At 37.9% G+C, this 14,650-nt stretch overlaps 1 protein-coding gene across 1 annotated transcript; it reads right to left on the reverse strand.

Annotated features, from left to right (window-relative positions):
• Window positions 1-9,906: 9,906 nt before the first annotated feature.
• LOC127511072 (SE-cephalotoxin-like) lies at window positions 9,907-14,112 on the reverse strand. Its single transcript, XM_051891475.1, has 4 exons — window positions 11,357-14,112; window positions 10,834-10,970; window positions 10,598-10,716; window positions 9,907-10,441 (listed from the first exon to the last, which is right to left on the reverse strand). Exons 1-4 carry the CDS (start codon window positions 13,977-13,979, stop codon window positions 10,315-10,317), a joined length of 3,006 nt encoding a protein of 1,001 aa, XP_051747435.1. The 5' UTR covers window positions 13,980-14,112; the 3' UTR covers window positions 9,907-10,314.
• Between the last annotated feature and the right edge of the window lie 538 nt (window positions 14,113-14,650).

Raw genomic sequence — 14,650 nt, forward strand, 5'->3', positions numbered from 1 at the left:
GGAAGTGTGAACTCGTGAACTTTAACTTATTTATATTGTGATATCGTGGTTGTCAAGCTAAACGACTCAACCCTGTTACATCAAATAAAGATAGAAATCTATTACTTGTGAAAATGATTTTTGTTATTTCAACAATATACATGATTTCTTATTATCATGCATGCTATGTGCTCTCCCATTATTCACTACATGTAGAGCAGTGGCCATGTTGAGCAAAACATCCCAACCCCGTCACACTCAACCCTGTTACTTCTTTGATCATTATGGGGTTGTGTTTTTAACACTTTGGTTCTGACGTTATCCAGTAATTTAAATGAATTATTATATTTGATCAAGAGTCTTATACCACATGAATATATTGAATGTAGTAATGTCCATGTTAAAGCTGTGTGTGTGTGTGTGTGTTCAGCCAAGATTTTCGCATCTCAGTGTTAAGCTCTGAAAGAATGTTTAATTTAATGATATCAATTTAAAAATCTACAGACTTGAGTCAGTGTTGGCACCGACAACAGCGGCAGAAAGCCAAGAGGCAGAAAAACCAGCAGAATGAACGCCAGAGATAGAGAAAAAATGCAGAGACAGGGAAAAAGAAAGGAATCAATTAGTTAAGTGAAAGACAAAAGTGGCTGAAGCGTAGAAAGTGGAGAGCAGCTTGCAAAAGAAGCAAGGAGAGGAGAAAAGAGGAACTTGCCACTCCTCCACAAAGTCCAGATCATGCCCCAGAGCAGTATCCACAACCAGGATAAGATAGAGCAATGAGCAGAAAAGAGTGTAAGAAAATGACTAGGCTGAGTGTTAGAAAATTAAATGTGTAGTTAATAAAAGTACTCTTAAAGCCTGTACACACCGGGACGAATATCACAACGCGCTTATCGGCAGCGTTTTTCAAGACGATTTTCGTGTTCATACCCAAGCGATTTTCACTGCCGATGCGCCGAGTGAACGTGCAAATTCACTCCCTGACAGTATGTGGCGCTTGTTCTGAACGGTAGTGCAAATAAACATATTTATGATATTAATAAAATTAAAGAAAATAAAAATACAGATATAAAATGGCATATACATGACATGAGGTGGTAGTCAGAAACGGTAGTGCAAATAAGTCACAATGACAGTAGGGCAAGTGAACGGTAGTGCAAATAAACATATTTATGAAACAGACATTCTGAACTATATTTCTTGAATGTTTAAGAAAAAAAAAAAAAACTGTAAAAATACAGAACTAAAATGGCATATAATACACATCTATTGGTGTGGCCAAGAACTGGCAGACAGCCATAGTTTGTAGGAGTTTCCTCGTCTACTTACTTTCTCTTCGTCGTCTTGGTATCGATGTGTGCTCGGCAAGACTGTTTTGTGCTTGAGCGCCACCAAGTCGTGTTTTACTGTAACTTCAGCAGCTCCAGGCACGTGAACAAAAGCGCCGATCTCATTGGTCGGCCAGTTTTTAACACGGCGCGTCAAACCAAAAAAACGAACCCGAGGCGTTTTTTAAAAAAATGACGCTTTTACACCTGCCGTTTTTCGAGTCGGTGTGCACACTCACATTGGTGCCCTTTGTTTAGTCACGAGGCGTTAAACGTCAGCGATAATTGTGCGTGATATTCGTCCCGGTGTGTACAGGCCTTTAGGTTTCATGTGATAGTTTTACTGACTGAAAAACCATCCGATTGATAGCAGTTCAATTGGATTCCTTTTTTTCAAGACCTTTTACCCATCTACAGAGCCCTGATTTCTTTCATCCTTTTCCCAGTGTTCTTCCCCCTGTTTTTCCATCATATCCATTTCTCATCATTATTGACTAATTTATTGATTGTGTTTGCAGGCAACATGTTGAGGGGAAGAAAAAATTAAGAAAAGAAAGAAACAGGACAACTTCAGGAAAGACTGGACAAAGAAAGAAAAATGCAAAAAGAGGTGCCAACATTTAAAGAAGCATTCCGATTCACCATGGTCAAAGGTGAATGAGCTAACAGCAAATTGTTGTATGTTGGTGGAAAACCAGAGCTTGTGTGCTTCAGTACCATCTCCCCCCTGCAGACATAAAGGCCCTCCAGTAGTATGGCAACACCTCAATCTAGTGCTGGATCACCTTCAGGCCACACATCCACTAGTGTCTGTGCTGCACTTTTTTTAGCGATGGCCCCTGTACTCAGTACAAATGAGACAGCTTCTTCATTTTTAGCACAGAATTAGAGGATTCAAGGCTGGCTCTTGGAATTTTTTTGAGACACCGTGATATCAGCTGCAAGTGCTTCAACACACAGTTTCAGTTTTAGCCAGAAAGTACCAACTGCTGTGCCACAGCCAGCCAGTAAGGGGAATCCAGTGGGGAAGTCCAGAGCTGCTTGGGCAGTGGTCCATGCTCAGATATGATCAAGAGCTGTATCCAGGCATCATCCTTAGCACAGATGAAACACATGTCCAAGTGAAATATATGCATCGTGTTGGGCCAAACCAATTCTTCTGGCTGGCTCGGAATGATATCCTCTGGTACCTGATCTTGAAAGAGATGTGGACCAGACATTGAATTACCACGAAGTGCGTGCACACACACACACACACACACACACACACACACGCACACATATCAAAAGAGCACATGTATCTGTATTTGTCTCTTCAACCCCATTACCATCTTCAACCCCGTTACCCTAGTCTCAACCCCATTACACCTACAATTTTTTTATTATTTTTTTTAAGTTTATGAAAAAGTAATTTAATGTTTGTTGAACTCAGTCTGAAATGTTCAGAGCAATCATAAGAATACTGATTTTAGTTCATCAAGCCACATCTTTGATAAAAAAATGATGAGGTTGCAGTCACAAAAAGTGCCCATTTCAGGATTTAGTAAAGCAAAAGTGTGAGATTTTATGTAACTTTTATATTTGCAATCAGTGTGAGTGACATCTAATAGGAAAATGTTGATTTCATTACAAATACATTTTATAATCATATTCAGAGAGCACCTATAGTGTCTATAATGGGGTTGAAGACTAATAGTGCCCATATCTTAAAATAATGACCAATAATAATAGGGATTTGATGCCTGAGGAGGGAAAATACATTTTTCTGGAAGTTAAATATTTAATTAATGTCGTGGGGTGTTCAAAAAAAAGTAATACATTTGGGTAAAAAAATCAAAAATGTTTAAGTCCAAATCGTACCGGGTTCGTGGAATGACTCATTGACGACAGTTGTTTGTCATTAAAAGCCATGAGCTGTACATATTTTTTATTTTTATTTATTTATTTTTGGAGCAGAACTCCTGAACATGCCACAATTATGAGAATGGTTTGGAAAAAGTGGCCTATTAAATGTCTCGTAGGGCTCAGGCGGAGTGTCACCACGGACATGTCACAGGCCTATCGCACACCGATCCCATCATTCTGTATTCACACTCACAAGTTCAAGGTGGCAGTCCAAAATGGTGAATCTAACAACTACACAGGTAAAAGTTCAGTTCACGAATGAACATAGTAGAATCAATGATTTATAATTAAGGAAAAAATAATGCATTGGAAAGAGAAAGAGCGATCTACATTATTATCTCTACATGAAGCATTCATGCCACAAAAACAAACTGAAAAATGCATGATACACAATCTTCCAGCCTAGGGTGAAGTCAGTACGTACATAAATCTGTCACAAATCATCATATGTAAATGGAAAACATTGTGAGTGATGCTGCGGCATATATGCGTATGCGGGGCATATGACTTTGAACAGCCCGAGTCTCGTTGTGTGCCACGGACAGACGCCAAGTGGTGCCGCTGGTGTGAGTATGGTCAAAGTATGTTCGAATTTTAAAGACGTGGCTCAGCCATGTTTGAGGCTCCTTTTAGGAGAAGGGCTCTGATAGTGATGGCATGCAAAGCAATATATGATTTAGAATCATAACCTGCTAAATTGGCTAGTGAGTTGATATGCTTTACCCGCCACGGTCCATTTCACCCGCATTTGGCAGGTGTTAGTTTCAAACCCTGGAGGCATTACACTCCACAGATCACTGCTTGCCAGTTGAACAATGATGAGTGGCACACTCATGTACCTGCTATTGGCCAATCACAGCCCTCTGCTGTTAGGATTAGACCAGTCACATTCGTGATAATGCTTATTTGATTCTTCAGTCACAGTAATATAAGTTGAAACCAAAAGTTTGAATCCTGCATTTGGTCACCTTGGAATTAGAAGGTTCTATCTGCATTCTGAGCAGATTTGAGATATTGAGCTTCAAAGTTTTTGCATGCCATATAAAAATTATGGTGAACGTGATTTCACCAAGTACAACATGTTCCTGGATCAACATCTTTGTTGATCCTGGAACAACATTCCAATCAACCAATCAGATTTGAGGGACAAGTTTACCATTTATGTCAAGTTTAGGCTTACAACCTGGGTTAGGTGCTTCCACAACAGTGTTATTCAACTATCATTTCCCTCTGATTTTAGGGATAACTTATGGGTAGAGTTAGGTTTAGGGGTTGGGAAAAGGTTAGGACTAAATTTTCGGATAGGTATGTTGTTCCAGGATCAACAAAATTATATTGATCGAGGAACATGTCTTACTTGGCAAAATCACGGTGACCAAAAATTATTTGGGGAACAAGTCTCTTTCATACATGAAAATGACAGGGACCCTAAATGTATTCTTACTGTACAATATCAAAATCCTCTCAAATTTGTAAATGGTGATTTTTTTGAATTGGTCAAATGCAGATAGAACCTTCTAATTCTAAAAATTCAATTATAATAAGGTTCTATCTCGCAAAACATTAATTGAAGCAACAATTTTCAAGAAGTTTATAATTTGTTTTAAAACATAAAATTAGTGCTGTGACAATGTGTTGACATTCATGAGAAAGTTAAAGTTCATGATTTCTAAGACATTTATTTCATATTTTAGAATTAATATTTTATTTATGTTCAAGTTAAGCATAAAAGGCAGTGCTAAATATTTTGCCCAGTGCAGATGTTAAATTTAGGTAGGAATATGGAGGGTAATTTAACACATTTTTGCAGGAACCATTTAAGTTTAAATTTCTTTTGTTTAGACAGAAAGCAGCTACTGTAACACATCTGAGCAGGACTTTATTACACAGAAAGTGGGACAGATGAAATGGCTTTCTCTCTAGACATCAGTATGGCTGAAATAACATGTTAACATTTATTGTTGTAATTAAGACCCCATCAATTAAATGATTGACTATTTGACTTCTTAATATTGTAAAATTTAATAATAAAGGCCTTCTGAAGCAAAGAGTTTGTGTAAGAAAAATATCCATATTTAACAAGTTATGAAGTAAAATATCTAGCTTCCGCCAGACCGCCTTCTGTATTCAACTTAGGAAGAAAACGGAACTGGCGTCAGTTAAGCTTTTTCCATAATAGGGTAGCGTAGCGTAAGCTTTTTGAACTGTGAGAGTTTTACACTTTCCTCATTATAATCACAAACTCTGAATCAACATGCACCGATGCTAAATTTTCTATACAGGTGCTGGTCATATAATTAGAATGTCATCAAAAAGTTGATTTATTTCACTAATTCCATTCAAAAAGTGAAACTTGTATATTATATTCATTCATTACACACAGACTGATATATTTCAAATGTTTATTTCTTTTAATTTTGATGATTATAACTGACAACTAAGGAAAATCCCAAATTCAGTATGTCAGCAATATTAATTAGAATATTACTTGAGACCAATACAAAGAAAGGATTTTTAGAAATCTTGGCCAACTGAAAAGTATGAGCATGAAAAGTATGAGCATGTACAGCACTCAATACTTAGTTGGGGCTCCTTTTGCCTGAATTACTGCAGCAATGCGGCGTGGCATGGAGTCGATCAGTCTGTGGCACTGCTCAGGTGTTATAAGAGCCCAGGTTGCTCTGATAGTGGCCTTCAGCTCTTCTGCATTGTTGGGTCTGGCATATCGCATCTTCCTCTTCACAATACCCCATAGATTTTCTATGGGGTTAAGGTCAGGCGAGTTTGCTGGCCAATTAAGAACAGGGATACCATGGTCCTTAAACCAGGTACTGGTAGCTTTGGCACTGTGTGCAGGTGCCAAGTCCTGTTGGAAAATGAAATCTGCATCTCCATAATGTTGGTCAGCAGCAGGAAGCATGAAGTGCTCTAAAACTTCCTGGTATATGGCTGCGTTGACCTTGGACCTCAGAAAACACAGTGGACCAACACCAGCAGATGACATGGCACCCCAAACCATCACTGACTGTGGAAACTTTACACTGGACCTCAAGCAACGTGGATTGTGTGCCTCTAGTCTCTTCCTCCAGACTCTGGGACCCTGAATTCCAAAGGAAATGCAAAATTTACTTTCATCAGAGAACATAACTTTGGACCACTCAGCAGCAGTCCAGTCCTTTTTGTCTTTAGCCCAGGCGAGACGCTTCTGACGCTGTCTGTTGTTCAAGAGTGGCTTGACACAAGGAATGCGACAGCTGAAACCCATGTTTTGCATACGTCTGTGCGTAGTGGTTCTTGAAGCACTGACTCCAGCTGCAGTCCACTCTTTGTGAATCTCCCCCACATTTTTGAATGGGTTTTGTTTCACAATCCTCTCCAGGGTGCGGTTATCCCTATTGCTTGTACACTTTTTTTCTACCACATCTTTTCCTTCCCTTCGCCTCTCTATTAATGTGCTTGGACACAGAGCTCTGTGAACAGCCAGCCTCTTTTGCAATGACCTTTTGTGTCTTGCCCTCCTTGTGCAAGGTGTCAATAGTCATCTTTTGGACAACTGTCAAGTCAGCAGTCTTCCCCATGATTGTGTAGCCTACAGAACTAGACTGAGAGACCATTTAAAGGCCTTTGCAGGTGTTTTGAGTTAATTAGCTGATTAGAGTGTGGCACCAGGTGTCTTCAATATTGAACCTTTTCACAATATTCTAATTTTCTGAGATACTGAATTTGGGATTTTCCTTAGTTGTCAGTTATAATCATCAAAATTAAAAGAAATAAACATTTGAAATATATCAGTCTGTGTGTAATGAATGAATATAATATACAAGTTTCACTTTTTGAATGGAATTAGTGAAATAAATCAACTTTTTGATGATATTCTAATTATATGACCAGCACCTGTATATTGTAATCATTATGTCCACAACTTGTATTCATTACTTCAATGAGCACATTGTTTCTGCCTTTAATTAAAACATTGTTTAAATGAATACATTGTTAACTTTGTGATTTTAATCAGAATCAGAAGAGCTTTATTGCCAAGTTCGTGTGCACACACAAGGAATTTGTTTTGGTGACAGAAGAAGCTTCTAGTACACAGAGACAACAACATTATATATAGATAGTAAAATAAAAAATAAAGAAAAAAATAAAAGTATAAAATACACATATGTATGTATATATATATATATATATATATATATATATATAAATGAACAAAAATAGACAAATTTGTTTGGTGGGGCAAAGCATGTTTTTGTATACTAGTGCAATTGCTTGGAATAAATTACCTGTGGCTGTAAAGAGATTAAAGGACATTGGAGGTTTTAAAAGTGTGGTAAAAATGGTTGTTTGGTGATTTTAATTAGGCTGTTGTGTGTGTTTAATGTGATTATTAATTGTATTTTATGGTGAATTTGTTTTATGGTGAGTTTATGGTGAATGTGAATTTATTGTGAAATGTGGTGTTTCTTAGTTTGAGCACAAGGTGGCAGTATAATGCTTGAGTATTGAGGTGGTGTTGAGTATACTTGAAGAAGAGATGTGTTTCTGAGAGTATCCCTGCATTCCATTTGGAAGGGCTCATCCCTATGCCCTAATCCCTTCAAAGGGTTTACCCTCCAGAGTGAGAGCTTCGAAGGGATGAAGGGTGTAGGGGTCAAAAAAACCACAAAACCATAGGCCACAATTTGGCCTATGGTCTGCATCTCTAAAAATTTTAACAGTAAAATTAACACTAGATCATCTATTTATCCTGATCTATTACTGATGATTGATTTGTTAATAAAACATTTTTTTAAAAAAAGAAGCATTTACTAGATAAGTAAAATGACATAAGATGTTATATCTTGTTTTCTGAAGAAGGAAAAAAAAAGTGAGTTTTTGCTTACCCCATTGGCAGATCATTTTGCTTGTTTTAAGCAAAAACTCAGGTAACACATTTCAATGGTCCACTTTAGACATTTTACTAAGTGTAACTAACTTTGCAACTACATGTCAAGAGTATTAGTAGACTGTCTGCTAATATCTGCTAACACTTTATTGATGCTCCCCAACAGACTCAACAGAGTCTACTGACTATAAGTAACTTTGAAACTGTCAACTTAATCTACTAACACCTAACCCAAACAGTCTTCTAATAGTCTAATGAGAATTGGTTGACATTTAGTTTCAAAGTTACTTGTAGTTAGATGTCTTTAGCTCCATTCACACCACCAGTGACACGCAGCGACAAAGCAACGTGATCCCATTCATTTTCAATGGAGGGCTGGCGACTTTATTAATAGCCGTTGGAGGTAGAATGTAGGCCTGTCAATCAATTGTAACTTAACTTTATGAAAATTAGCAGCAAATTTCGAGAGTGACAACCAATAGGAGTGAAGACTGTCTGCAGAGCTCACATCACCGTCTCGAGTGCAGGCAAGTGACAGTTCTCGATTTCATTGTTTTATATGATTTGACTGTAACTGCATATAATAAAATGATGTGTGGAAAGAAACTGTTGGTAGTCTTAGTGAGTTTGATCCATGGGTCAAAGACATTTAGATGTCTGCATCAATAGAAATTTACTAAAGTGATTTTATATACATAGAAAGCACATTAAATGCAAATAAAACGTCTATTTTTAAGGTTTCAAATAAGTTTGGGGAGAATAAAATGTCAAAATGTGAGTGAAATAATGTTCCATTGTCATTCAGTGTAACACATTAGTGTAAAGATTGAAACAACATACTTATTCTGACCTGTATGTATTAAAATATATAAAAGAATAAGTGAGCATACTAAATGTTATTGTATTGCTGACAAATGGGCAAAACCTGGGATAGTAGCAAAGTTTAAAAATGGTTGGAGTTAAAAATCATCATTTGTGTTGTACTGAAGAAACAAAGTCACCTACATCTTGGATGCCCTGGGGGTAAGCAGATAAACATCAAATTTTCATTTTTAGGTGAACTATCCCTTTAAACTCCATCAGCAACATTTTCATATATGAAAACCCAAAACTTTTTTACTTTTGTGTTTGTTTCAGATGGAGGACCCTTTGACAGACAATTCTAAGTCTGATTTAATTTAGGTACCTAATTTTAACTCTTGACTTGAGATCATCCACACATTAGATACGGGTTCATGGATATGGCAAGCAGATTTTATATTTAATGCTCTATAATTGTATTTTGATGACTCAATGCTACGTTGTGATATCTGCATTTAGAATTTGACTGGTAAGAAAGATGATTCAAGATACCTGTAAAAACATTTTGACTAGTCAAAACTGATGGTGAAGTTATCTGTAATGACATCACATATGTTTGATTGCCTCGTCAAACATACTCGAAGATAATTAGAGATACCTGTAATTCAGTTTGGGCTAATCAAAATTATATTTAAATTGATTGATCATAATGTAATCTGCTGTGAATGATGTGCAATAGACCTCAGTCAGGTTGATGCCATATTTAAATTTTTTAATGCAAATGAAAGCAAGGGATAGAAGTAAATTTAGAAGTAAAATTAAGAATTTAAGTTATATTTATTATATTTAACTTTTTATTTTTCATTAATATTAATTACTCAGACCACTATCAAGTAAATTGTTGCATCATGTAAACACTCCATAAAATCACATTTACTATGTCAACATCAAAATATTTAAGCCACAATCATTATTTTGAGCTGTAACACTGAAGGAAGACATCCATTGTGCATCTAGTAACGTTTATTGAAGCAATTGTTTTTCATTGGAATTTGCATACTCAAATTTTACATTATGGCATTGAGTTTATAGTATTGACTGCGCAGAGAACATTAAATTTTTACAGCAAACACACATAACATCCTGCAGGTGGAAATGTACTTCACTTGCTCACTTTCATCAAATTTCAATGTCTAATACATTTTTAGAACTTTTTTTACTTTTAAAAAGACCAAGCTGAAAAACAACCAAATAAAATGACTAATAAAAAGTATATGTGTTTATACCACTTGATTAAATGATTTGTGAGAGTTGGCTACTCCTTTCCATCTGTGCATTTTGGTCCACCAATTAAGCTTGAAAAATGAACTGGAGAAACTTAAGCACTAAACAGTGAATCATAGTGAAGTGTCTTCAGATACATGGTTGTGGAACCAGAACATAGAAACTTCCATGCCTGGTATCTCTGTATTTGGGAATATGGCACAGAAAGCCATGTCGCGTGTTGAAAAGCTTCCCTACATATCCATTACTCTTCGCACTATTGGGCAAAAAAGAGAACATTAGAACACCACAGTTGTGACATGATTTTAATCTCAATAAAACAAATTATTTTTCAGTTAGTCTGCAAACATATACATTTCATTAAGGTTTTGTAAATATGAGTATTATGTATTGTATATGTATTAGCACTAACCTACACACGTAGAATTTGACATGATGACTCAAATGTGGAGCTCTTTCATACATGAACATGTTCGACTGTGTCCCCTCCATCCATTTCCAACCACGTCCTTTACATGGATCAACCAGAACCTGCAGATTAATAGAGTAATTTTGAAAAAAATAGGAGGGGCAACATCTCCTTGACTACACATGTATCTGTTATCTGTAGTGTTTTAAATAAAAATATAATGTACTGCACTAATGTACCTCATAGCTTTTTGCCCAATGCTCTTTCCAGTCCCATTCATACAAGCAGTGTTGATCCTTTACAAACCCACTGTGCCACCCACCGTCAGGTCCGATGGCTTTGCACACCACAAGTTGTGTTTTAGAACGAACAGCATCTGCAAACCACAAGGATTTATCAGTTAATCAAGCCTCATGATTTGAGAGTATCTTTGTCTAGCTTGAAGATACAATGCTGTTGTCTTAGATGAGCACAAAGAAAGTGCACAAGAGCTTTCTTCCCTAAATGATCTGTCCTACACTTTTCTGTGCTTATCAGTGAGTTCCATTGTAATTCATTTACATGATTTTATAATTACATTACATGGGATCAGGTATGGAATGGAACTGTAAGAAGAAGTTCAGTCATAAAGGTGCTCAAGTGCTTCAAGGTGTAATATTTGTGATGCTGTCCATTAATTTGAAAGCGTGGACATAAACATGTTAAAATTAAGAATCAGCCTAATCTAATGCGAGTTTGTGTTAAGTAAAAGAGTTTTCATACTGCTGGGCACTCCTCCGGTCTGAACCCACTGGAGGTCCTGATTCCTGCAGCCCTGGTATGGGTCTCCTTTCCACGGGCTCACACAGGTGCAGCTCCTGCCGTGATTGGAGGAGGAGCACTTGGTGTTCACTTCACAAGGTTTAACCAGGCATGCGTCACGACATGTGCCAAAGGTGCCAGTGCAGACCTCATTGTCCTTACAAACACTGCTTTGTGTGCAGTCGTTACACTTGTGTGGTATGAAGGATGGACAGGGTGACTGTGAGCACTTGTACTCAGCTGGCTGAGGGTGTGTGGCGGAGCCCCAGCCAGGCGAGCACGAGGCCTTGCAGACAGTGGCTCCACCTGCAGATTTGCACTCGACTCGTCCGTTTACCTGCTCAGAGTAGCACACAGGTAGGGCACTCCACTTCCCTCCAGAGCACACCGCAATCTCAGGAAAGGGCTTGTATGATCCACCACATTTCATTTTCACCTGCTGCTGGGCTGTGCTGTGGTAGAGCTTCTCGCAGTAGTTGTTCTGAAGATCCGCAGCCTTTAGAGGGCCACATCCATTTTTATTGAAGAGTCTCCACTGCTGTGAGACATAGTCCTGAAAAAACTTCTCAACAAAATCAATGTTCTGTGATTTTCCAGTGACCAGTAGATATTTTGACCAAGCCAAAACAGCTTCCTTTTCAAGGGCAAACATGTAGCGCACAAAATAATCAATCTGGTCACTGTAGTATTTTGTGCACTCTACTGGCTCACCAGACTGACTTTGTGAGTCCTGGACCAGCGACTTGCGAAAAAAATCCAGAATGTTGTGTTTGTCTCCAAATCCAGTGCCCATCATGATGTGGTGAAAGTCTCTGAGATAAAATAGAAAAGTGTTTCCTCCTGTGAACTGAGCTCCAACTTCAGCAACATAGTGGCTTTGGGTTATTGTACTATTTTTAAGATGTGAATGTAATGCATTGATGTAGCGAAACTTCTTAATCACTTCGCTGTATTTCACAAAGATTTGTGTCCACTGGATGTCATGTCGGACAGACTCAACTATTTTTTTAGTGTAATCCTTCAGATCTTTGACACTAAAATAAATTGCTGTCAGATCAGGGACTGGTTTATAGATCATGCCATCGATTTCACCTTCGAGAGCTGCATAGTCAATAATATTTTGGATGCTTTCCTCACAAGTTGGACCGCAGAACATCTTATGGCACTTGCAGAATCCTTGTGTGGTGTCCTTGATGGGTTTACATTCTCCATGCTTACAATTCACATCTGAGCAGGGAGATTTCAGAATATTTCCTTTGAGGAAGATATGAAAGTGTCTAAAATTCAAATTTCCTGGATGACAGCTCAGCTCAATATCCGCCACATCTGTCTGTGCATAATCTGATGGTTTTGTAACAACATGAAGAAACCATATGTGTTTGGTAACTTTAGCACCAAACCTGCTGAGCAGCTCGTCCTTCATCGTTTCACACTGCAGAGTCATGCTCAAACTTGACATTTCTTTTTGCAAACTGGATTTAATGCTGTCCTTAGTGTTTTGATCAACAACAGAACCCTTTTCTTGATGAATTAGGTGAATGGATGTCTTTTCTTGAGCATAAAAGTTAATTGACTGTCCAAAGGTAAACTCATTTTTAACATCATTTGAGTGGGCAATTACTATCCATTTAAACCAGTGGAACTTGCTCTCCAAGTGTTCCTTAATATCTGTAGCTAGGTCTTTGCTACTTGAGAAACGTTGATTGCTAAGTTTCACAGCGTCCTTTTGAGCCCATTTCTCAAAGTCACCGGCACACTCAATCAAGGCATCCTGTATGGCTGATAAAGTGTTGGACAGTTGTGTGACTGCTTCTTTTGCCTTTACTTCAGCATCATAGCCCTTTAGTTTGTAATAAAATACATTTAACTTTAGTCCTGAGACCATCAGAGTGGTGAAGTAGGTGGAGTATTGCACCAGGACATTAAAATCACCATTGGATTTCTCAATGATGAGCTGTAAGAGATTCTTATTCAAGCTGACAGGATTGTTCTCAGTGATGTATCTGTATAAATTAGCAACACTGTTCTCTGTGCCAGTGTTTTCATAGAAAGTGGTGAACCTCTCAGCCAGTCTGGTCTTCTCTTCCTGTGTGGAAGCAGCAGGAGCGGTCTTTATGAATTCTGTTAACTTGGCCCAGGAGTTCTTGATCACATTCTCATCTTTGCCATAACTGCTTGCATAGTTCGTCCATTCCATTTCTGTTTGCAGGGTGGAAATTTGAAGGGAGAGAGAGTCGAGTTTACGGTTGACCTCGGCAAATTGTTCCTTCATGAAATTAAACATTGGATTCGATTGTGGAATGAATGCGAGGATGAAGCTAATGAATGCCCCGATAAAGCCAAAACCTGCTGCAACTTTGCCAAGAGAACTAAAGATTTTGAGGACTTTGAGGAGTGAGTCACGAGCTGTATCTGCCCTTTTTTTTAAAACTTCAGCCACATCATTGACACGTTGGAGAAACTCTTTAGAGAATGCCATGCCCTTCTCCACTTGACTGACTTGTTTGATGCTAATTTCAGCTGTGCAGAAACAGCTGTATAGAAGCAGATAAAGGATAGTGAGGAAAGTCTTCCCAGTAGCCATGACAGCTTAACCTGTTAAAAAAGGATACTTTGAATTTGTAATTAGAAGTATTGAATGGCACTGGCCTGGTGTCATCTGCTTATAATGCCACACTGTCCGTTCTTTGCTGTTAAAGCTGCACTAAAGAGGACTTCTTATTTTGTAAGACTTTCGTTCATCTTTGGAACACAAATGAAGATCTTTTTGATGAAATCTGAGAGCTTTCTGTCCCTCTATAGACAGCTACGCAACTGACACTTTGACACTTCAAAGTACATAAAGAGATCGTAAAACTAATCTGTATGAATTGAGCAGTTTTCGGAAGAGATATTATATGATGATTATTATTATTATATGATCGCTTTATATGATGACCAGATTTAATTTAGGCTTTTATTTACATATAAAAATTAATCAACTCACACAGCAGTTACGTTAAGCTCAAGCATGTTTCCTTGACATGCGAGATACATTGAGATTCATTCATGTTACGCAGCAAGTTTGAGCTTCAGCAAGAACCGATGAGGTTCATTCTCATGTTACGCAGCACGTTTGAGCTTCAGCAAGAACCGATGAGGTTAATTCTCGTGTTACACAGCACGTTTGAGCTTCCGCAAGAACCACTGGGGTTCATTCTCGTGTTACGCAGCACGTTTGAGCTTCAGCAAGAACCGATGAGGTTAATTCTCGTG

This window comes from Ctenopharyngodon idella, chromosome 4, assembly GCF_019924925.1.
Source record: "Ctenopharyngodon idella isolate HZGC_01 chromosome 4, HZGC01, whole genome shotgun sequence".
Classification (NCBI taxonomy): Eukaryota; Metazoa; Chordata; class Actinopteri; order Cypriniformes; family Xenocyprididae; genus Ctenopharyngodon; species Ctenopharyngodon idella.